The 25,791-nt window shown below is 42.1% G+C and overlaps 1 protein-coding gene across 13 annotated transcripts in view; it reads left to right on the plus strand.

Moving 5' to 3' along the window:
• Window positions 1-25,791, plus strand: part of NCOR2 (nuclear receptor corepressor 2) — a 343,965-nt gene that overhangs the window by 144,850 nt on the left and 173,324 nt on the right. For all 13 annotated transcript variants that reach the window (XM_060785561.2, XM_060785569.2, XM_060785570.2 and 10 more), the window contains exons 5-7: window positions 666-845; window positions 5,299-5,412; window positions 23,102-23,158. In XM_060785561.2, the coding sequence (XP_060641544.2) occupies window positions 666-845; window positions 5,299-5,412; window positions 23,102-23,158 (351 nt within the window). The remainder of the gene's footprint in view (window positions 1-665; window positions 846-5,298; window positions 5,413-23,101; window positions 23,159-25,791) is intronic.

Genomic DNA, 25,791 nt, shown 5'->3' on the forward strand with positions numbered 1-25,791 from the left:
CATTCCACCCTGGAGATCTTGTATTTTTACAGTAAAGCACTAAGTCAAATGGTTTCTCAGCTTAAATTCCATTCTTCCAATAGATGGGAGCTGGGCTGAAAACTGTGTTTCAAGACTGGATATGGACACAGGAGTCTGTGCTTGTAGAAGATTAGAGGCCTACAGTGGTGGCTGTGGTGATGATGGATCCATAGAAAACTGATGAGACTTGTAGTGGGAAAAGAGTGCAGGAGCCCCAGTTGATCTTATTGAATAACAGTGGCCTTGTCTCCTTGCTTTGACTATGAAGGCAGCTGGGAGTTAAGGTAGCAAAATGCAATGTGAGCCTTTTTCATTGGAGCATCTCCTTGAGTCATGGCCCTTCAACTTTTCAGTGGTTTAAGCTTACAAACCAAGTTGTCTATCCTCTGGATAAAGCAGGAAAGTGCGGAGGACATATATGACTGGAATGTTGACAAAAGTGTTTACCAGTTAGCAGCATATAATGCATATGGTGATGGTGTAACTGTCTTCATCCAATGAGAATACACAGTGGTGCTCTTCAAACAATAGACATGGAGATTCTCATAACACTTCTTAAGGAATTCCACAAAATGAACTTTGACAGTTATACAAGGCTCTTGTCTTATTTGTCATTGTCCACTTTTTTCCTTTCAATTTTTCAGGATCAAAACATGTCCGGGAAACTGGAGCCAGTCTCTCCAGTCAGCCCTTCCCATCTCGAGTCTGAACTGGACCTGTTACCATCCAGGCTCTCCAAGGAGGAACTGATCCAGAACATGGACCGCGTTGATCGGGAAATCACTATGGTTGAGCAGCAAATTTGCAAGCTGAGAAAGAAACAGGTAGATCTTCCACCAAAACACTGTCACTGACATTGCCACCCACAACCTTTTTTTTCCAATGTGGCTCAATCCACAATATAACTGGCCACAAATACTGAACTTGTTTGTAACTGTTTGAACAGGACTGTGCTAAAATAGGTTTTTCCAGCTTTCCAGCTCCATTTACAAGCAATGAAATAGGATCAACATCCTAAAAGGTGAACATTTCATCTAGATTATCAGTGTAGTGTGGTGTATAGCCAACTGCATTTCATTTCTTAATCTGCCTGACATTCATACATGCATTGTACTCTGGTAAGCATAGATGCATTACCTCCCAGTTCATCTGGAACAAGAGGAAAGGGATGTAGTTATTAGTATCCTCACTCCAATTTGGTTTTGTTTGTCCTTCGTGATCATTGTCATAAAGCTAGTTCCAGCTGGATATTTGGCAATGAGATATCATCATATCCCCTGCACATCCCATGTTACTCCAGACTCTAGTTGTGAAGAAGAAGCATCCTATTAGAAAATAAAAAGGCATCAAAGCATTAAAGGTGTCGTACTCCAGAGCAGAATCACCTCTGACTTTAAACACCATACCAGCTGAGTAAAATCAGCAAGCAGCTTATTCAGGAATATATGGAGCCAAAGCAGTAAAAAGTAATCCACAGTAAAAGTAATCAAATTTCGTTCATAAGATACAAAGGAAGACAGGAACAAAGAGTCCAAGGAAATCCATGAAAATAAGCACTTGAATCCATGAACAATATAGAAGCATGGCCCATAGGCAAAACATGAGCTAAGCAGACCTTGGTGCATAAAACTTTGCATTATCCCAGTGTTGCCTCAGCTGAAGCAGTCGTCTCTCACAAATCATTATAAACTCTTCCCTAACTCCAAACTGCTAGAAATGGATTCTTTCTTAGTTTTGGTTTACTATCTAATGTTTTATTTTATGTGTTATATTTTGTATTTACTGATGCTGCTTCAGTTGAATCCAAACTGAGCATTTTAATTGTTGCACAGACTGCCTCTGTTTTCTAAAACTTCTTTTCCTGTTCAAGATTTCACTCTCATCATTAACTCCTGCACCTGGTACATCAAAATCAGTTTCATTTTCAGATAACTGACTGGGAACTGCTGCAAAAGGCCTTTCCCAAGCCCGGGACATTGAGAGTTCTCTTGCAGCAACTCAGGCCTCTCTGGCCTCTCTTTTAAACTCCATTCAGGTCCAAGCGACCCCTCATCCCCAAATCCACCAGATCCTGGCCCAGGAACCAAATCATCATCCCCATTCTCATGATGAATATCAACATGAACATCAGATACAGGCAGATACATCAGATACAGGCTGAACAGGCTGATAAACAACAAAAAGGTGACAAAGAGCAGAGTAAAAAATGATTAAGGGTGTGTGAAGCCAATATCTTTTCTTTTGCACTCAGAACTTGGGACACAGTCCTAGTTTTCAAGGGAGCAATATTAAGATGTGCCTTAGTTTTTAGATAGCCAATACTTTGTCACAAGCAACAGTTGGGCTTTATTCTCTGTGTCTATGGTTGACCCTATCCCTCCCTCAAGCAAAACCAGATGAATTAATCCCAGACACCTGCTTTCCGTTGTTGTCTATCACAGCAGCATAGAGGGTGAAAAAAAGAGACTGAGGAGCAGCTGCATACCTTGGCCCAGCAGAGTGACTCCAAAGCCTGGGGCTACATCTGGGGGAGGATAACAGCAAGACGACTGGGGTGAATGCTTCTTTTTTTTGTGGACCAATAAAGAGCAGCAAGACTTTGGAGGAGTTCTCCTCACTATTTACATTTAAAAGTGACAACAGCACTGATATGTGCAAGGACTGTAAGGACTACATAATTGGCACTCTTGTATATTTCTTTTCAAGGGATAGGCATGTAGTGTACATATTAGTAGTTGGTGTAACATAGGGACAAAAAGCATGTTCATTAAGACTGGAAGCCCCTTACTCATTTTCATACTCTTCTTACCCTTTCTTCTTACTCTCATTGGAGTTCCTCTTCATGTCAACCTTTTCTCTTGCTTTTAACCTCAGTAGCTGTCCTTAGGCGAGTTATTGTTCTCTTCAGGTTCCTTCTGCTCTGCAGAAGGAACCTGAAGGTGTGTGTAAACCGCACAGAGTACCCTTGGGGAGATAGGGCTGTTTATAAATAAAGTTTTATTATTTTTATTATTAGGGGTATAAAAAGGATGAAAAATCTGGTCTACATTATTGGGTCATTGTAAGTATTAAGATAACAAATGTGTAAAGTAGTTCAAAACACACTTGGAGTTAAGCTTCCATTGCATACCACATCATTCACAGCAACACAGGGAATACATTGCCTACATGAGCTTTGTATTTCAATACATTCTGTTTTGAAAGTTTCAAGACATAACGAAATCCATTTTTAGGCTATGCAAGGAAAGCAGGTGTCCTTAAGACTTCCAAAAATGGGGAAAAAGAAGTAGAAAATGGGAGGCAAAACAACAATTTGTCACAGCTGGCAGTCGTGGAGATTGGATCTCCAGCTCCAACATTTTCAGTCTTCTCTCTTTGTTGGTCAACAAAGTGACACTTTTTATGAAGTTTCAGATTTGACTCAAGGCTTTTGTCAGGGACTTAATGCCAGAGACCCTTAACGTGTATATTTCAGCGGCAGCCTGGTGCTGTCAGTATCATATCCTAAAGGAGAAGAGCCATACCTTCCCAAGTTATGGAAGCATTAGCATTTTTGACTGCAGTTGCTTCAGAGTTCATCTTATAATCTTGAGTGGCTGGGCATTTCCTAGTGCTCAAGGGTCATGCTGCCGCCTCCTCCTGAGTAGCCACAGCAGGAGGTTTCCATGTTGGAGGCACTGAGAGGTGGCACGCGATGGTTGGTTGGGGAGTGGAAAGAGCAATTGGTAAACTGTCAAGACTCATTCTGATTATAAAGGTCATAAGCTTGGCGGGTACTGCTTCCTTTTCCCCCTCCCAAACTTCTATTTGGTAGACCTTTATAATAAAATCTATTGTTGTCTCGCTTCATTGACCTATATTTTCTTTTTGTTTGTGCCATATATTTTGTTCAAATCCTGACAAAAGCTGTTAGTCTGGCTGGACTATCATTTTTAAAAGATGCTGCTGTAGAGACATTTCCATTGGTGGCGGGCAGCCTCTGGAGAAGAGTTAACCACACAAAATTTGTGAGGGGATAAAAATGCCTAGTGTTTTTATTGGCTTCAGAACAAGAAGACTCTGGATAATCAGGAACAAATCTTGTTTTAAAAAAAAAACTCTCAAAGAAGCAGCCATATAGTATTAGTGAGGAAATTGTTTCTAATCACTGTCTTGGATTCAAGTGTGTCCTAAAATTCACCTGTGCTTTGGCCCAGTTTGGACATGCAACCAACTTTTAGGATTTGGATGGCTCCTCTGAAGTTGGAGCTAGGAAAAGTGTGGCCATAGCTGCAAATGGCAGCTCTTCTTTGCCATCACTGTTTCTCTCACCTGACAATGCTGATGGAAATGTGATATGGTGTGGTGTGTTTGTGCTTTGGGCTTCCTTGCCCTGAGCAGGAGCAGATGGTGAGAGCATTTGGAACACAGTGACATCAGATGTAAGGATGCCACTGGGAATAGCAGCCTCACATCTTCCGTCATGTTTAGTCCTGTATCTGGTCCCTGTTAGAGGATACACTTTCCAGTCCGGAGGCTTTGGTTGGTAAGACTGAGCACAGCCACAGCTCTCAAGATGGAAGAAGGGGGTAACGAAGATGAGATATGACTTTTAGGTGTCCCCTTGCTCTTTATTTTGCTTGCCTCAAAGATAATATCTGGGGGCTTTTGCCTGCAACATTTATTGAAAAAAATATTGTACACCTGAGTGAGGTTGACAGGATTTTCAATTATTGTGTATTTGGTTATTGCGGCAGTATATTGTGGAATTGGTTTAGTTGCATTATGCCAAGGCAAGCCATAATTCCCCTTGTCTCAGCTATTCCCACCTCCCACCCACTAAAACTGACTTCTTCCCTTCTTTCCTTCTGACAAAAAACTAACTCATCAGTGATTCCTTGGCAAAGTTCTAAACCTGTTGCAAATAGATTTTCAGTAGCTTGGAAAGTTAATAGAGCTATATCTCTGTGCTGAACAAGCTCATTGATGCCAAACAATTCCTGTCATGCTTATATCTAAAGTCATATGCTCTAGAAGCATATGAGACTTGTTTTAAAGTGAGTACTGATGTGACGTGAGGGTTGAGTGTCACTCACCCCAGTTTTGAGGGTTTTGGGATGATTTAAATGTTAGATATTGCTGTACAGAAAACATCGAAGGGGATGAATTACTGTGGCATGTGTATAAAACTCTGTCTTAAAGATGCTAAGGAAGGGTTCCCCGCTGTGTATATAGTGAAGACATTTTTGGGTGAACTTCAAGATTTTTTCTTCTCTGCTTAATCTTTTCTCTATACAGCAACAGCTGGAGGAGGAGGCAGCAAAGCCACTGGAGCCGGAGAAGCCCATGTCACCTCCACCAATTGAATCCAAGCACCGCAGCCTGGTCCAAATAATCTATGATGAGAATCGGGTGAGTCTCCACGTGCTCTGTGTTTTGGGGTGTTAGAGTCTATGTGGGCCACAACACAATTTGAAATATTCAAACTCAGGCAGTCCCAATGTCTGGAACAAGAAGATCTGGGTACTGCAACAAATCTCAGTTATTCAGTTGGTCAAATCTATTGTTTTTGCATAATTGATTCAGCAGTCCTTCTTCATGGTTTCTGTGAAATCACACATAATGGTTTGTCGATGCATGTGCAGTGCAGTTTGGAACCTTCTAGATCTCTAGAATAAAACATTTTGGCAGAGTCTCCGGCCACCCTCCCTCCCTATGTAGTATAAGTAGCTGTGGGAGGGGCTGAGCCTCAGTTCCTTTTTTCCACCACTGCCTGCAGCTAGGAACCTTTTTTTTTGTGTTTTGCTTTGTTACTTGTTACCTTCTAACAGTTTTCTGACTCTAACTTCAACTGACTTGGTGCCCTTTCTCCTTCTCTCAATCTCAGTCTGTGCAAATTACTTGCTGCATTCCCTTGACTTCAGACTGTACTTTGGGTTACCTTGCTCTTTCCCGCCCTACGTCTCAAACCAGACACAAACTACAGGCTTGTCACCATTATGGCTTCTGCTCCCTTTTTAAAACTTGCTCAGCTTGTGGGACCAAGCACTCCAATGCGGATGGCCGTGCCAAATGTCTACTCTGTCTGGGGGAGGGCCACGTCATCCAGGCCTGCGCCATCTGCCAGGCCTTTACCTCCCAGACATGGTGGCATAGGGAGACACACTTACGGGTGCACCTTTATAGGCTCCTTTACAGGCAGGGACTGATCCCTCCCTCCACGTGCCCAGCTGAGCCATTGAGGGTTCGCTGACCCAGGACACAAGCCATTCCCCTTCCTCCAGGACTCCGGAGGAGGTGGGATGGCAAGGAGACTTCACTGAGAAACTGCAGGAGTGTCCGCTGCACATGCTCCAGGCCAACCAGTCATTTGGCAACGTCTTTCTCTTGGATCACGGTGACTATTCACCTGGCCTACTAACTTGCTGGCTGTCAACCACCACAGCAAGTCAAGGGTCGCTTGGTTAGAGCGATGGCTATATTGCAAGCCATTTTGCATAGAATCCCTCTAGATGACATTTGTCGGGCAGCAAAGTGGTCCACACCTCTCACATTCACCAGCCACTACAAACTGGGTGCCTTGTCCAGGAAGGGAACTGTCTTTGGCAGAACCATGCCCTTTTCCTTACTGGCATGATCTTGCTTCCAAGGTGGGTAGCTTGCTAGTCACTCATATGTGCAATTTCACAGACACCACAAAGAAGAAGAATTGGCTGCTTACCTGTAGCCATGTTTCTTTGAGTGGTGATCTGTGAAATTCACACAATTCTTTTACATAGCTGTTGCTCAGTTGGCTAACTCTGAGAGCTGAAGTCCTACCTTCACACATTCCCCAGTGTCTCTGCATGTGCATGTACATGTTTGTATGTTTCTCTGTAGTCCCTTCCTCCAAAATCTGAACTAGTTACTTCTTTGTATTCAGATCTATGAAAAAGCAAGTACCTGCCTCCATCTGCTGTTGATCCCCAGAATTTAATCTTTGGAGGTGTACTGCTTCAGAACATGGTAGTTCTGTCCATCCTGGTAAATAGCAAACTCTACAAACCATGTTTTTCAGAAACAAAGGAGATTGCCTTTTATGGAGTCAAACCATTGCCCCACTTAGCTTATTATACACTACTGACAGACAGTTTAAACCTTGGAGTTTGAAACAAAATACCTTTCCTGGTCCTGTCAGGAGATGGATCCTGAGGTCTTCTGCATCCAGCCCTTCTAGCCCCAGATTTCTGCCTCTGAGTTACTATCCCTCCATGTTCACAGGTAGTATTCAACATGTACATTTAAACATTGCATGTTGGCTTCTGTATGGGTTTTAAAAATATTGTTGGGCATATAGATGAAAGAAAAGGAATCCCCTTTGGTTGCTTTGCTTTTGGGACCACCTGTTTCTTGTCTCAGCATCATACCCACCCGCTGCCACTCCCACATCATAACAATCCATTTTGATGGCTGATGCCTCCTTGGCACCTTCAGTTTCCTGAAAGTGCTCTTCTGTGCTCAGATTTACAGGGCATTGCAAAGGAGAACAGTCTTTCCCTCAAGGCTGACTGTTTTTTTTATCCATTTCTTGTGACTGCAGCATTTCTCAGATGCGAGTAAACCTTTGAGCAAATGCCTGTCAGCTTCCTTTTTGAGAGTTGATCTCATCATTTCCCTCCCTCCTCTTTTCTCTCCAGCTAGCGCTCTCTCCCTGTCTCTTGCTGGAGAGGGAGAGTTCATGTGAGGACACCCACTGCAGTGCTTTCCCTTTCAGTGCTTTTACTGTGTCAAGAAAAGGCAAGACTTTCTGTTGAAACAAGCAATTAAAGCACAGTGTTCTGAGTTTCTGGATCTGTAAAGTGTTTTTCTCCTGTCTCACAACCTTGCCCCCGATTGCCTGGGATGGAGGTGGAGGGCATGACAGGTGGCAGAGAAGCTGCAAGCGGTCCTTATGCTTACTTTGCTGTTGGTGGATTTGGGCTTCGATGTCGGCTGTGATGTGGTGCAGTCAGTGGAAGGAGGCAGTGATGTCTATTTGGCTTCTGGGACTGTGTCTGCAGAAATCAATAAGATTAAATTTTAATTTGCTTTCTGTCTCGGCACTTGTATCTCTAAAAGGGCATAGCTGACTGTCTATAAATACACATAGCATCAGGCTGAAAATGTGAAACTTGAAGCATTTTTCTTCTTCTCAGAACTCCTGTTTTTTCCATGTATGCGTGCACACTCATAGTTAGGAAGGCAAATTCATGGAGTATTGGTCTGCCACTGGCTTTCAGCCATTATAGAGAAACTGTACTTCCAGAATTGTACTTTCAGAGGCAGGGAACAAACAACAAGGCGAGATCATTGATACAGAACACAGTTTGGCTACAGGTCACAAGTTCTATCCCAAGTATATTTGCGTAAATCTGGTAAAATCTGCCCTAGCAAACATTTGTCTTACAAGATTACAGTAGAGTCTCGCTGATCTGACATAAACGGTCCGGCAGAATGTTGTATAAGTGAAAATGTTGGATAATAAGGAGAGATTAGGAAAAAGCCTACTAAACATCAAATTATGTTATGATTTTACAAATTAAGCACCAAAACATCATGTTTTACAACAAATCAACAGAAAAAGCAGTTTAGTACACGGGTACGTTATTTACGAATTTAGCACCAAAACATCGCAATGTATTGAAACAGTTGTGGATCCGGGTAGGAGGCAGACTGCGTTGGATAATACAGAATGTTGGATGAGCGAAAGTTGGATAAGCGAGACTGTACTGTATAAGAATGCTCTAAAAATCTCAAGACAATAGACAAGGTCTCCTGTGCCATTTCATGTTTTTCCCAATCTTGTGAGGTACCTTAGACTTCAGAGGCACTGAGAAGTCCAAGCACATCTCATGAGACAACTCTTGGCCTGCCAATCGAACAAGGGAGGAGAGTAGATTTTGGAATGTTTTGGCTCCATCTTCTATCCAGCCCAACAGTGGAGCCAGTGGTAATGGATTATGGAAGTTCAAAATGTCTGGAGATACACAGAACCTCTGTGTTGAACTGATGTGATGTCAACCCTTAGCAGCTCTGCTAAGGAAGAGGCATGTTAGATGTCAGAAGGCAATTGCTGATCTGAGGTGACATCAGCTGGTGTCAGGAGGATCTGGAAGACTGTTCATGAATGTCCAAATCCCTGTTCCTTATGTGTTGATGACACATGTAGTGTCACTGTGGTGTGGGTGGAATGACAAGAGGAAACCATCTTGCCCTACTCAACTCATGCAGCTTTCATAACCTTCTAACTCTGATCTCACAAATTTGTTCTTAAGGATGCTTTCCAGTTAATGGGAACATTTAACCTCCTGTACCAATACTTCTGTCACAACTAAAAAGTGAGGAAATCGCTTTGGGTTTCATTTTCAGAAAGTGGGAAATTAAGAAGACTTTGAAAGAATTAAAATCCTGGTTTAATGTTTAAGAAATAAAGGACTAATTGATGTTAAGCGTGGGGGTGTTTACCTTTTGTCCAATATTCACAAGATCATGGAGAAGAAGTGAACTTAATGAACCAAGTCTTTTAGGTCAAGGCTAATGAATGCAATTAAGATCGGCTCCTGTTTGGATGAAAGTAACAGTGACATCCAGTGATGAGTAGGATTAACTACAACTCAGAAGGCTCCCCCCTCCAGCTTTATATAATTATGACAGCTGTCAAAATGCTTATAGACATATGCATATCTATGGATCTGTCAGGCAACTTGACTGGTCCAAAACAAGGGATTATGGAAGAAATAAAACACCTGAGATTGGATCTGACTTAAAAAGAAAATGAGAACATCGGAAAACTCAAGAAGATATGAAGATGGAATGGAAGCCAATATGAGAGGAAATAAAAACAAAATCAGACTCAGATGATTATAGCTCTGATCTTGGAAGCAGTAATCATTGGATTGAAGAATGAAGCCTTAGAGGAGTTTACAGAAAACAACACTCCCTACATCAAGGAAGTAGAAATAGGCGATGAGATTTGAAAGGAACAACACTGAGAGGAGTTTGTCAAAACTTGTTGGGTTACAATTCAACAACATCAGATGGAAAAATAAAGGGCTGGAAAAAGCCAGGGGAAATAATACTGCCTGTCATGGAGAAGTAGTGATCAATCTGGAGGGTGGAAGAATTGTTAATAAAGAACAGTTTAATGGTGGAGAGCAATCTGAGCAGGGAACATAGAAGAACATATCCATTGTTTAAGGCTATTTGAATGATGCAAGTTCTTAAAGACTGGAGCAGTTATGGTAATCTTATGCAAAAGTAGAATTTTTTGTAAAGAAATATGAGATTTAAGTAGCCATAATTTATAGAATGCTAGTTAGATTTGATGTGACTAGACTTTAGGACAATAAACAGAAATTCTGATTTTGATGTTGAGATTTTAAGATTTGATATTGGGGAGGAATGGTGAGACGTTTAATCACAAGGGGATACATGTTTAGTCAGGATAACATTAGCAAGGGAGGATTGAGAATGAGATTAAATAAAAAGAGAATTTACATTTTGTTTAAGCGTATGTTTAGCATAATATGTTGTTTTAGCTTGTAGTTATTTTTGAAGTCTTACCTTTCATGTTGTTTTATACATTAAAGTGGTGTGTGTTAATTAAAGCAATACTTTAAAATCCACCTGGAAATACACCATCTGCACATCCCTCTTGTAACCTCACCCTTCCCCTAACTTGAGCCAGAACAACCCATTAGTTATCCTGATTGCGGGTGATGGGAGTTTTAGTCCAATATATTTAGAGGACACAAGGTTGGCTGAGGTATCTCCGATCAATTTGCTATGCTGGCTGACCAATTAATTTCCAGAAACATTTGCTGGGCTGTAGTGTTTTGTATAGTTTATGCTGCCTGAGCTTCATGCTCATGATTCTGTCTTTGGATTTGGTGGTGGTGAGAAGATAAAGGACCTCCTGCGCTTCAGTAATGCCCTTCCTGTTGAAAGCCCCAGGCATGACACCTGCTGTTCTCTTCCAGGTTGTTGTTTCTATGGCTTTATGATATAGCCATGGGAATGGAGATGCACAGCTGGTGGAAGAGAAGCAGCTGGTGGCGCCTTTCCCTACTTAGCTGTCTATGCTTTTAAAAGAAAACCTCACTCTGAGAGCTGTGGACTTCGCTGTGTGCGGGTCCGGGAGCTATAATCCAAAAAAAGTAACATTTTCAAGCTCTGACCAAAAACACAGGAGAGAAAAGAAGGCAGTTGATACACAGACCAAATTTCAGTCCAATCAAGAAGAATTTTCTTGAGATAATCCTGGAAGGCAAAAGGAAGCACTGGGACTAATTGTTGTATCAGCGTGGAGGATGCCCCTGAGAGAGGAGGAATGCCTGCTTTCTCATAAGTCTCTCTCTGTGTATGTATGTGTGTGTTTCTGTCTTCTCTCTGGAGGTCTGCATGTCTCTATCCATGCAAGAAATGCTGATCCTGAATGGGAGTGCTTGTGTTACATTCTGAGCCGGCTGAAAGATGCTATAAATAAAATCCAGAGTACAGTTCAGTGACCGCCTGCCTCTTTAGAATGGTGGCTGGAAGATTGCCAGGAAAAATACCTCCCTCTTTTGCTCAAAATAACTCTCGTTTCCTCTTCTCTTTTCTCTTGGCCTGCAAAGGGCTAGTCCCCCTCTGAGACTCCCTGAAGCCGTACAGTGACTCACAGTGCAATCCTATGCATGCTTACTCAGAAGGTAGATTTCCGCTGTGTTCAGTGAAGCTTCCTTCCTCATAAGTGTATTTAGGATTTCAACTTCAAAAAACTTGCGAGTTTGGCGCTCTTGGTAGGAAACTTGTTTTCAAAATGTGCATTCGTTTTGTCTGCGGGGTTATCTCAACCTTCTTTTATTTGCTGGTGGACTTTCACCCTGCTTTTTGGTTCAGTTGACCTCACAGAGCAGCTGAAAAGCTAAGTGAAGAAAATGCAGCAAGTGAGAAGTAGGAAGTCGCCATGGTGTCGACTGTTGTTCTTGACAAAAAAAATTTAGCCAATGAATAGAAAGAGCCTCTTTCCAGTGAAAATAGAGTTGTCAGTTTGAATGTGAGATCAAGCTTTAATAGAATATAATGAAGCAGGAATATACAGTGGGATGTTTGGCCAGGCAGAAGTATACAGTTTTCCTCCCTTGTGGCCCACCTTTTAGCCACTGCACTCGCCCTTTTCCCAACAAAGCCATTTATGTACAGTGGAGAGTGGAGTGGTTGCATGGAGAGTATCCATCTCTGTTCCTGTAACTGGATCCACACCAATAATGTCCACCTATGCTGTCCTTACCGCTCTAGAAATGTAGATGAAGGCTTCTCTGCCACATAACCTGCCTAGTAAATGATTGTGGATGGGTGTGCAGCAGGTAATGGGGCCGAGGGTTGAGGTGAGGGAGGACACATTGCATAGTTCCAACTGGCTTTACTTTACTGCTGTTTCTTCCTACTCCAGAATCTGTTAACTATTAAAAACTAGGGGCGTAGTGTCATATTTCACTTGGCAACCCAAAGAGGAGATTCCGAACCAAGATCGCTATGTAGTTTCATTGGAGTAAAAGTGATTTTTGGAATATCACCTCTGGCCTTGATAGGGCAGAGGTGGACAGACTGCAGCATGCGCCCACAAGGCTACTTTTGTGACCTTTCCAGACATCCCAGACATCACTGTTTCTGGATAAGAAAAGGGGTGGATTGACTCTCCTGTCTGAAAACCTGCAGAACAATGGCTGCCAGTTGGGGTAGACATGGAGCTGCATGCAGCGCAATCTGTCTTGTTATAAAGATAGCTTTCTTTCCTTCTATTAGCAAATGTGCCATTTAAAAAAAAAGCTTTCCCCTCCATTCTTTGAATTCACAGGTATTGATGTTTTTTGCATTTTGACATTTTACCAAAGAGATGGCAATGTTTCACTTTTTATCTTCACAAGAAATCCATGTAAAGACAAAGCTGAAAGCTTGACTTGTCCAGGGACATTGCAGACAGCATTCTACCTTACTGGAGTCTTGAAAATACATTCAGCACTATGTCCATGACACCACACTGGTAAAAGCATAACACCCCCTACCCCAAACGGCACACTGGCTTAATTTCCAGGGATTCTGTGTTCAAACATGTTTCTCGCAAGGGCAATTTGACTGGCTTCATAAATCATTAAATATTTTGAGAGCACTTTTTAAAGCAAAGTCCTACAAAGGGAGTGGGAAGTAGAAAAAAAAGTTGAGAGCCAGTATGATGTAGCAATTTGAGTGTTGGAGTACAGCTCTGGAGCTGAGGGTCAATTTAGCTGTGGAAACCCTCTGAATAAATCTTTCCAAGTAAACCTCATGATAAGCTGCCAAGTTGGAAACGACTTGAAGGCACACAACAGAAATAACAAGAAAAAAACGGAAGTAGAGACTAGAGAGATCTATCGATTCTAGCATATCCGATCACTTGTTGTGCCATGTCATTTTTTCTGCAGATGTGGGTTGCTTGTTTCTTTCTCGGTTTTCCAAATAGGTCTTGAGTGCTTTCAACAGTGAACTCAGAGTTTTCAAATCATTTCTTCAGTCAGGGTGTTTGCACCTTCGGTATGTGGCCCACTGTAATATCAGTGCGCTAGAGAGCAGCACCTTGAAGCTTCACCTGGGACTGGGATGCTGTGAAATTTGGGATGGCATCATAGAAACAGGAATTGATAGCTATTTTTTTACAGAGTGGAGAATTTCTGGTCTTCAGATGTTGCTGGACTCCAGCTTCCATCACACCTGCTAACTGCCCATGTTGACTGGAACTGATAGGAGTTGTGATCCAACAGCAACCCAAAAACCATAATTTCCCATTCCTGCAGTAAAGTTTTTTTTTAAATTAAAAGCAATGCTTTATTTTCCTGCTCCACTGTGAAACAAAACACACTTTACAGCCGCTTCATCACTTCAGTGTCTTCAACAGAGCAACAGGCAGCAGCACAAACACAAACAAGCCAACATCTAGTTCTCTTCTGTTATTGAGGAAAACCATACCTTGATAACTATAAAAATAACCAAAGAATTGCAATTATACTGTTATGGTTACATTTTAATATACATATATTTTCATTACTGGAAAAAGGAACTAATTTTGTGGTGAGCATTCCTTATCCAAAATACTTGAGGCCAAAAGCATATTGGATTTTGGAATATTTACATATGCACAATATATACACAATGTAAAACACAAAAACTGGAGTGTATACTGTATTTGTGGGGTTGTTGAGAGACTGAGTATCTGAGAAATGGCAGGACTCTTAAGTGTAGTACTCAGTTCAGTATCACATCTTCTGCAATTTCACAGATGCTGTCTCCCACCAACCTCACAAATTCCTCTCTCCAGTCTTGCGTCCCATCCATTTATTACTTCTGCTGTGTGTGAGAAGCAAGGCTGGAGAGAGATTGGAGTTCTGAGAGACTGAGGTTTAAGGGATCTGATATTCAAAATATATACATATATAGTACTGTACATGAGATCTCTGGAGCCCACCAGCCACTCATTTTTGCCTTGCAAACAAACCAGCAGGAGTACCACAGCCACTGCCCTAAAAGCAAAAGCGAGTGGCCGGTGACAGAAGGTTTCGGGTTTTGAAGCATTTTGGATTTGGGGATAAGGCATATTTAGCATGTGTACGTAAATTTCTATTAATAGCCAAATATTTCCAGACTTTTACTTTAAACAAGCCATTTCCAAACTTACGGAAGCTGTCATCTACAAATGTAAATGTTATTGGCAGAGATTAACAGAAGTTTTGATGGACCCATAGGAAAATGGTTCCAGTCTGCTCAAACTTTGGAACAGATTACAGAATTGGAATAGGATTATACGGAACCTGAAATGCCTTTGGAACTTTTCCAGCTTGCTTTTGTGAGCAAATCTTGAAGGGTCTGTGTTATTTAACAAAACATATATCTAGAGGAGAACTTTCCAAACATATCATGTTGGCAATATCCTTTGCTGATTCCACAGCAAGCTGGCTTCAAGAAAGGCAAAAGCTGCACATCGCAAGTACTGAACCTGACTCAGCACATAGAAGATGGCTTTGAAAAGCAGCAGATCACAGGAGCTGTCTTCATAGACCTGTCAGTGGCTTATGATACTGAGAACCACCGCCTCCTCCTGAGAAAAATGTATAATATCACAAAGGACTACCACCTCACCCGCCTCATAGGAAACCTGCTACAAAACAGGAGCTTTTTTGTTGCGTTCCAGGGCCAGAGAAGCAGATGGCGGAAACAGAAAAACGGCCTGCCTCAGGGGAGCGTGCTCGCTCCATCCATGTTCAACATCTACACAAATGACCAGCCACTGCCAGAAGGGACAGAGAGTTTCATCTATGCTGATGACCATGCCATTACCGCTCAAGCAGGGAGCTTTGAGATGGTTGAACAGAAGCTCTCCGAAGCTCTAGGCGCTCTAACTGCCTATTACAGGGAAAACCAACTGATCCCTAATCCATCTAAAACACAGACATGTGCCTTTCACCTTAAGAACAGACAAGCATCGCGAGCTCTGAGGATTACCTGGGAAGGAATCCCACTGGAGCATTGCAGCGCACCCAAATACCTGGGAGTCACTCTGGACCGTTCTCTGACTTACAAGAAGCACTGCCTGAACATCAAAAAAAAAGTGGGTGCTAGAAACAATATCATATGAAAGCTGACTGGCACAACCTGGGGATCACAACCAGATACAGTGAAGACATTTGCCCTTGCGCTATGCTACTCTGCTGCTGAGTACGCATGCCCAGTGTGGAACACATCTCACCACACTAAAACAGTGGATGTGGCTCTGAATGAGACATGCTGCATTATCACAGGGTGTCTGCGCCCTACACCACTGGAGAAATTACACTGCTTAGCCGGTATTGCACCACCTGACATCTGCCGGGAAGTTGCAGCCAATAGTGAAAGGACCAAGGCAGAGACATCTCCAGCTCATCCCTTGTTTGGGTATCAGCCAGCACGTCAATGACTTAAATCAAGAAATAGTTTTCTTAGATCTACAGAGACACTCCCAGGAACACCTCAGCAAGCGAGAGTTCAAAAGTGGCAGGCTCAAACCCAGCACCTCAATCCGTGGGTGATACCAGATGAGAGACTCCCCCCTGGGCACACAGAAGACTGGGCGACTTGGAAGGCGCTGAACAGACTGCACTCTGGCACCATGAGATGCAGAGCCAATCTTAAGAAATGGGGCTACAAAGTTGAATCCATGACATGCGAGTGTGGAGAAGAGCAAACCACAGACCACCTGCAGCAATGCAACCTGAGCCCTGCCACATGCACGATGGAGGACCTTCTTGCGGCAACACCAGAGGCACTCCAAGTGGCCAGATACTGGTCAAAGGACATTTAATCAGCTACCAAGTTTGCAAAATTTGTGGGTTTTTTATCTGTTTGTTTGTTTTGTTCTGTTAGAAATGTAATACAATGTTCTGGTTGCGGATGACACGATAAATAAATAAATAAAATCCATTTTAGACATGCATAATTTTGCGACACAGTAGTACAGTTTTACTAGCAAACAGTAGATGAAATCAACCCTGTATAAGAGATACGGACACCTACATAAATTCTAATAACTAAATGTACAACATATATCTTGAAAACCTTTCATATATATAATCTGGTTTTTTTTATTTTGTATAGACTCAGAGGTTTCTCATTGTGTTTGCGTGACACAGCTACACAATACAGTCGGCACACTAATGTTCTCTAGTGTGCCCCTTCCTTGATGAAATGTAAGCCTTTTGTCCAACATCTGGTTTGATTCCACTTGCATTCCCATTTTTTTCTAGTTCTTCTTTTTCAATGATGACTAATTCACCTTACTTTGTTGTTGTTGTTCATTCGTTCAGTCGTTTCCGACTCTTTGTGACCTCCTGGACCAGCCCACGCCAGAGCTCCCTGTCGGCCATCACCACCCCCAGCTCCTTCAAGGTCAATCCAGTCACTTCAAGCATGCCATCCATCCATCTTGCCCTTGGTCGGCCCCTTTTCCTTTTTCCTTCCATTTTCCCCAGCATCGTCTTCTCTAAGCTGTCCTTTCTTCTCATGATGTGGCGAAAGTACTTCATCTTTGCCTCTTATATCCTTCCCTCCAATGAGCAGTCAGGCTTTATTTCCAGAAGTATTGACTGGTTGGATCTTCTCGCAGTCCAAGGCACTCTCAGAACTTTCCTCCAGCACCACAGTTCAAAAGCATCTATCTTCCTTCGCTCAGCCTTCCCTATAATTCACTTTGCTAGCTTTCTGGAAATACAACCCAGAATTGAGTTCCAGACTATCCCTCCCCCCCCCCCCCCCCAAAGTAATGCAAGAGCCAGCCACTGGGTGGCTTAGCTGATTGTGCATCGTATCTAAGAAGGAGAGAGTCTGACTTAATTTGGTTGTTTTCATCCTATGTGTTTCAGTCAAAACATAGAAAAGTTACGTTTTTGGTCTACAGTATCCTCTCTCCCCACATCCACCTACATGCCAGTTTGTGGCCAAGCTCTGATTTCTGTGAAGTGAGTGCTGATTCAGTCTGCTGAGCACACAGCTTTCAGTATTTTGTGCTTTCACTCTCCAGGGTTCAATCTTGGACTCTGCTTTCAGTGGCAGCACTGAGGCCTGGAACCTGAGCCAAATGAAAAGTGCATTTCTCTAGCCATCGAGTTGTGACAAAGCATGCCTCTTTGCCAGCCCTGATCTATGCAATAACTTGGCATGTCTAGATTGCCTTTGGGCAGGTGTCACTGATGGATAGATTTTACTGTTTGTATAGGCATATCTTTTTCCAGATAGAAAACTCTTAAAATAATTCTTTACATCAACTATTTACTAAACAAATCTTGTGATGTTGCATGGGCAGTTGCAATCGCTTTAGGCCGTTTTTCAGTTCCAAGGACCCTTTTAGGGGTAGTATGGTCTTCCAAAGAAAAATAAATAAGACTGGAAGTGACTGGAAGAACACTTTTAATTTTGAAAGGCTGGATTTTTAAAAATGTTAAATATTTGGAGAAGATGCAGCTGCAACCTTTTAAAAAAACAAATTCCTCTTCTAGAAGGTTCTGGGTGAGCCATTGCACCTTTCTGGAGGGACTAAAAGAAGATCAGAAATGGATAAGAGCCTCAGAGACAACCTTGGTGGGACTCCTGAAGCTCTAGACCTGCAGTTTGTCAAACCCTGTTGTAATATGAAACAAGATTCAAAATGCAGGCAACGCTATAATCATCACATCCAAATCTAATGATCCTATCTTATCATATCTAGTAATGTAGGCTTCAGACTAGGAATGTTGTCTTGCCATTCTTCCTGAGAGAAGTTAGGCAGTGTGGACTCCCCCCAAGGATGTGTTTGTAGCCTTGGATACTGCCAAAGTTCACTGATTTGTGTTTTCTGGCCAAAAAAAGGAGTAAATTGTTGTTCCTGGAAGCCTCCAATTGCGTCCATTTTCAATAGGTTTGCAAGGTCTGAAAAAAATGGATTTGGGTTTCATTTTTCAATTGTCCATGCAATCCCCAGAAGCTCCTAGGTAATTTAGATTGCAAGCCTGAGGGCAAGAGATTGTCAAATGAACATTTAGTAAACCAATCTGAGTATAAATTCATTACATGAATACAATAGACAAACAACAAAACATAAGTGGTCCCTGGTCATACCATAGTTGCCTCCCCTTGATAGTCAATTTGGATCTCACAGGAATGTGCTATATCAGGCTTGATTTTGGGTGCCATTTGCCTTCACAACAATTATTGCTAATCTCTAAATTTAGGGATTATCAATTTCCTTATGTTATGTAAAACAAGATATGGCTATTTATAGTCCTGATGTTAATAGGAATGAGATCTAAACCCTCTATGCTGTTCACACTTGGTATATTTGGCAAACTGCTAACACAACAACTCGTGTTTAGTCTTCTTCGTGGGCCTGAAATTGGTGCCAGACATTTTCTCCATATTCTTATCTGTAAGTCATGAGGTCAAACTCACAAGCCTTTCTTACATGTTCATTCAGTTTTGCTGAATTTTATTCAGCTTGGCACTACTTGCCAGTCTCCTGATTCAGCATTTTCTTGGACATATTTTCCCATTAGTGCCTCCAGCTAGCTGTCTATCCTCAGGTAGCTTTGTATCAGCAGTATCTGACACAACCTTCTCTGTGTCCAAAAAATAAAACCTGGCTTATATCTACACTGAGGAGATCATTGTTTGAGGCAAAGCATTTTTGCTGTCTTCAAAAATATGCCTTCGCACAGTTGCCTCCCTGAGGTAGAAAAGAAAAAGCAACCCTACAAACGAATATAATTGCTTCTAGCCCAGAAGGCTGGAACGTAAAAATTAAAATACAACAGTAATGTAGCTTTCTGTCATTTTACCTTCCTCTAGTTCCAAAATTATTTACTTATAGTATCTCAACAGCAGAATCAAGGCAATTCTAGCTAGAAAAACACAATTATGACTAGAAAAAAAATCAACAAAAGAAATACTAATACTAATACTAATAATAATACTTTATTTATACTCCGCTACCATCTCCCCAAGGGACTCGGTGAGGCTTACATGAGGCCGAGCCCACAATACATCAATAACAAGTAATAACAATCACAATACAAAGCAAAGCAATTAAAATAGATCTCATACACAAATAGCATAAATATAAACAAAAACACAATGCACATTTAAAAAACTATGGCTGGGCCAAATGTAATTGAAGTTTAAAAAATAATGCTGGCATGAACAATATAGAGGAGATGGGGCATTGGTGGAAATGTACAGGCAGTTCTTAAATCAGTATAAAGTGCTTTTGGAGGACATAATACTAAGGGCATTTGATGGACATTTCTTAACCGAACTCAAATATTGATCCCACTATCAATTTGCTCAGTTGAGTTACCCCCATAATTTAGTGTTCATTAATATTCTGAATAAAGTCAGCTGCTCTCCATGTAAAATGTCTTCCATGCTGTCTTGTGTAGATTACTAGGTAAGGAATATCTTTCTTAGCTTTGCAATGAGTGTAGTAAGGTATAAATCTCAACACCATTTGAGGAACAGAGAAAAAGCTTCAGGTACCGGACAGCCCTTAATTTTGTCCCAAAGCAAAGTTATATAGCTACATATGTTTGCCTGGCAAGACTGCTTCATTTATTTTCAGTGGGTGCCATGATGTGTGGTGAAACATTCAACAACAGTTTTGTTGTTGTGCTATAGTGCAGTTGGGGCAACTCACATTTGCATTATTACTACAATAAAGGTTTTTTCCCATCTCTTTCTTGAAGAGATGTCCTTAATGTAGGCATTCTGAGGTCTCCAGTGTTATTGTTGTGTGCCTTCACACTATTTTCCAATTTAGGGCAACGTAAGCCTCTCCCTTGGAAAATCAGAGGGGATTTTCCATTGCCTTCATCTGAGGAGGTTGAGAGAGTGTGATTTGCTCAAGTTCACCCAGGGGTTTCCATGGTTGAATGGCAATTTGAACCATTCTCTGGTCCAACACTTAAACCATAGCATCATTCTGGTTCTGAATGTTTAGTTAACATTGAATTCTAAATAATGTTGAATAGGAGAAGAGAATCTCTCTGTTTTGTTTTGTTTTTTTGTCTAATTCAATAGCCAACATTTTTCCTGCCACCAAAAATAACTAGAAACCTTAAGTTCCAGTGGGTGGCAATGTTGGCCAACTGCTGTCGAGAGGTAGATTGCTGGAACTGACTGACGTCTTTGGCCTGCCTTTTTTGATCCATCACAGAGGCTCTTACTTGTAGCATACTTTAGAGAGTTCAAAGCACAGTGTGTGTTTGTTTTACTCAGCAATTCATGCAGCCACCTTGCCAGATAATATAGAATGATTAGCCTGCATTGCAGATGGTTGGGATATATATGTATGATGGCTTGAGGTGAGATTTTGAGATTTGAACTTAAGACTACTTGGTTCGGTACTCTTTCAAATGGTTACATTTGTTCCATCTGGGAAGATGTTAACTTTCTGCTGTACCATGAAAGGCCCACCATTTCTCTGATTGACAGTCTTAATTGTTTCTCATAAGATCCCTTCCCTCAAACATGACTATAATTTGTTTTTCTTGGCTTGCTCTCTTTCCCGCCTTTCCTTCCTTCTATTTTGTTCATTAGATTGTAAGTCATTGGGAAGGACCATTGACAACATTAAGAGTTACGGTTTGTCACACAAAGAAAGTGGTAGCACTCTCTATACCCCTTCCTCTCCCTTTATATACAAGTAGCTGGAGACGGAGCTAATTTGGAACAAACCACAGCTTACTTTTTCAATCGAAAGTGGAAGTTTTTTTTGCTGAAGCCATACTGTATTGCATTTGGATGGATGAAGAGGCCATAGCTTTGTTGGGGTTTTGAATAATGGCTTGGAGATAAAGCATGTGGAGGGCACAGGGATCTGCACGCTGCCTCCACCAAGACACCTGGCGCTTCTTCTTCCCCTCCACAGTCTTGCTCTGCTCCCAGCAGCCTTGCTCCACCTCAGCCCTTCCTGATCAAAGTAGGACAGTCAGTGGTGAAGCTATTGTTGTAAAAATGTTGGGAGCCGAGCTGGGTTATTGTCCTCCAGGCACTCATATAGGCTCAGTGTGTCTTGAACTCCATAATAAGACATAGTATTGTCTGCTGCAAACTAAGAATGCTTCTAATGTTTTTTCATTCATTATAAAGAAGGAGGTAGAACGTGGATCCAAACTTTTCACAGCTTATAACCCATATCTTGACTCTGATAGCTCATCCTTCCCCCCCCCCCTTTTTTTTTTTTTTTTTTTGCACAAGGCCTAGCTATTGATTTGGATACTAATCAAATGAAGGGCAGGGATAGGAAGGATGGGTTCCCCTGGCTAGGTCTTCTCACTGAAAACTTAAAGCAGTGGCTGTCTGGGGTCCAGGCTGGAATCTTTCACAGCTCTTTTTTTGAGACGCTAAAAACTGAACCTGGGACTTTCCAAATAGAGAGCATGTGCTCACCTGCTGAGCAATAGCTTCTTTCCTATAATAACCATAAAACAGACATCATACAAGTATTACTATGGATTATTAATACTTGTAATAAGTATTAAAATGTGGCAGCATCCATACCTCAGCCAGCCTGTAACTACCCTGGGAGCACTTTTTGACCTAGACAGGGAAAGGCGGCTACAGGACAGCAAGCACCCAGAGATGCAGTCGACTGCCTCCCCAACTTCTAGCATTTCTGTTGATTACCTCACCTCCCATTGTTGGGCCTGCCTGCCTGCCTTTTACTTTCTATCCATCTGTGACTTTTTATTAGTGGATTTATCTTGAGTGCTGCCATTTAGGGAAGCTCTCCATTTTACTGGAAAGCTCACCTTTTATTTGGACTCTTCACTACCATGGTGCATGCCTCTTTGTAACCCTGTTCTGAGTCTGACATATGGCCCTTATGCACGTGCAGGTGTGTGGTTAATACGTATTCCTGCACAAGAAGCCAAAAGGGGAGAGCGGCGAATGATTTGGGAGGAACGAGAAGAAAGGCCTTGGGGTAGTTGTGCTAATAAAACAATCTCAAGTTCCAAGGAGATCTGAGTCAGAGAAAGGAGCCTGATAGATCATACTGTTAACTCTCCTTATCTCCCTGGGGTTCTCCATCCTTGGACAGCCAGTGGGGCAACTGTACAGCAAATGCTAGAAAGTGAAAGAAAAGTCATGGGGTGGGGGGTGGGGTGGGGAGGGAGTTGCCAGCAACCAAGAACAAAGTGCATCCTAGGCATTCCCTCTCATTCCACTCCCAAATTCATTTTCCTTGCTTGCCAAGTCTTTGAAGGAAATGTGAGGGTGGAGCTCCCCCTTGCTTTGCTTTTCAACTTGGCAGCTACTCAACGTTGTCATTCCCAACCAGTGAGACTGTGTCATGGAAGAGTTCTTCCTGTGCTCTCTCTTTTTTCTACACTTTCTCTTTTCTGTTCAGGAGAAGGGAGAAGATAAGTGAGATTCATTTTTTTGAGAAATTGAAGTGTGCACCATGGAGGACGGGGATAGCAACAGTTGGAATTGTAAGAAATAAATGTATGCTTGTCCATTCCCCACACAACTTATGTATTTATGTGTTTTCCTCCTCTTTTATTTCCAGAAAAAAGCAGAAGCTGCCCACAGAATACTGGAAGGGCTTGGACCTCAGGTGGAGTTGGTAAGTCTTGTTACACTTCCTTGAGAAACCCTCTCTCTGTTGTCAAGTTATTCGGCTTTTCATTCTGCCTATCTTTATCTTAACACTTTGGAACAGGCATCTCCAAACTTTGACCCTCTAGCTGTTTTGGCCTCTAACTCCCAGAATTCCTGACTATTGAACAAGCTTACTAGGGCTTCTGGTAGTGGGATGTGAAAACAGTTGGAGGGTGATGCCTGCTTTGGAGTGTTGGAGGTGCAAGATTCACTCCAGACATGTGTATGGTTACGAGATCAGCAAGGAAGCCTTCCTTGACTTTGACATGCTTTGCTAACTTGGTGCCGGTGGAGGAAGCTGCAGAGATTGAACAGTCTGCCAGCAATCAGAGATCACTTGCATGATTACATTTCTAAGAATGATTATTTTTCACTCCTAGGTTTGAGGTGGGGTGCCATGAAGTCTTGCTTTTTATGATTGGCTACTAAGGATATAGTCATATTTATATTTAAAATTAGAGGGTAGAAAGTAGGGTTTTTTTTACGTCTCTTAGGAGCAGAAGGAACATGCCTCTGCAAATCCCGTGATGGTAAGCAGCATTCACAAATGGGAGGGTCCTGTTCTATTCAGAAGAAGTTTATTTATTTATTTACTGTATTTGTATACCGCCTTTCTCAGCCTTTCGGCGACTCAAGGCGGTTTACAGGCAACAAGTAATATACATAATATCAAAATGCACATAAAAACATTAAATACAATATAAAACCACAACAGAAATAATAAGCAACAATCAGGAGACAGGTGTTTTCAAAGTCCCTTCCTCAGTCCCCTTTCTCCTCTTAGCTGGCTTGAGGGCAGGAGGGGGGAGAGAAGCATGATTTCCTCCTCCTTCTGAGGTGGCAGGCAGATGTAGAAAGCAAAGTTTCAGTGCATGTCATTTACAAAATTAAATTAAAGCCATCACAATGAAATTAATTTGTGGATTAAGTTATGGCCTTGAGGGAACTTGTGTAGATGGCTTACGCTACAGGTTTTACCCTTGCCTTCAATTGAATACCATGTGGAATGTCTCTGTATATTGTAGGTAAGCAGTGGGTAAGATTGCTCTGGTTCGTGCTGCTTTTTCTTCTTTGTTCAAAGGCAGGCTGACCTGTGTTTCGCGCAGGGGTGTCAAAGTAATACAGACTAGAACACTGGTTCTCAACCTGTGGGTCCCCAGATGTTTTGGTCTTCAACTTCCAGAAATCCTAACAGCTGATAAACTGGCTGGGATTTCTGGGAGTTGTGGGCCAAAACACCTGGGAACCCACAGGTTGAGAACCACTGAACTAGAAAGACATCTGACTTCATACTCCCTCTCTCTTTTGAGAATGGATTAGACTTCTTACCCTGGATAATTTCTCACTTTACAGTGGGAGTATGTTGGCCTTATTTTTGTGTTTCTATGTAAAAACAACTGAGTAATGGCTATTGCCAAGATATAGCCCCGGATCCAGCCCAATCCAGCTGTCCACAATTCAGAAGCATCAGAGCCACCTGGATGTACACTGCAATATTTAGAAACTCCTGAGTTTGTGCTTCTTCTTGTGCCAGATGAATAGCTGGAAGCAGCATTGCTGCCATGAAATTGTCCCATCTATCATGTGGACTGCTTATAATGGATTTGCTCTGACTTTATTTTATTTGATCCATGTAGAGATGGCCTAGGATTGCAAGAAAAAGAAAAGAGATTCCACCTAGTCATTAGGAAGCACTCCCTGATAGCAAGAGCAATTTTATATTGGAATGGTCTGCTTCAGAGGGTGGTGGACTCTTTGCTGGAACACAGGCTAGATAAGCATCTCTAATGAGTGCTTTATTTCTGCATAGCAGGGTGTCGCACTAGATGGTCCTTGAGGTTGTTTCCAATTCAAAAATTCTGCCCCCCTCACTCAGTATTGTTTTGTTCTAACTAGCAATAGAATAAATTCCATAATGCTTCTGCTGCTAACCCAGCCATGCCTCATGTGAACTCCCCACAGCAGCTGAGAGGCAAGTCCACACTATCTGACCTGTGTAGACATGGCTGTCTTCTCATTTCTGAGTAAATCTGGTGCTCTTCAAATGTCTTTGACAACAGTCTCCATCATTCCCGACTAAGATATTTTGACACTCTGAAAGGCAACCTGTTAGTCCTATCATTTCCTTCTGTACTATGTGAGAGATTGTTTAACAGGAAAATGCTGGGGACTGAATTTGGGTCTTTCTGCATGAGAGCCGTATGTTCTGCTACCGAGGCCATCCTAACCTCAGCTCTGTGCCCTGAGTTCCCAGGTGTGTGGCTTTCATCTTTCCTTCCATGATAAAGCAAATAACAGTCTGCTCTCTTCTGTTTGCTACGCTTTGCTGTGTCACATGTGGGCTTCAGAGGAACTGTATTACGAATTGCTTGTTTCTAAAACGGCTTGCTTTGGAACACAGTATTTTCAGTTCTGTGGTGACTCAAGCAAAGCAGCATTTTTGAAAGAAAAAGAAAATGGAATAGAGAGCAGGAGCAGCATAGGGGCTGGAGTCAGAAAGGTTTGGCAGTGGCCTTAGTCGGCCCTTGATACCAGTTTTGGGGGTTCTAGGGGCATTGTAACCTCCAGCTCTCAAAAACCAGCCCTTATAACTGATGC

Source organism: Anolis sagrei, chromosome X (genome assembly GCF_037176765.1).
Source record: "Anolis sagrei isolate rAnoSag1 chromosome X, rAnoSag1.mat, whole genome shotgun sequence".
Classification (NCBI taxonomy): domain Eukaryota; kingdom Metazoa; phylum Chordata; class Lepidosauria; order Squamata; family Dactyloidae; genus Anolis; species Anolis sagrei.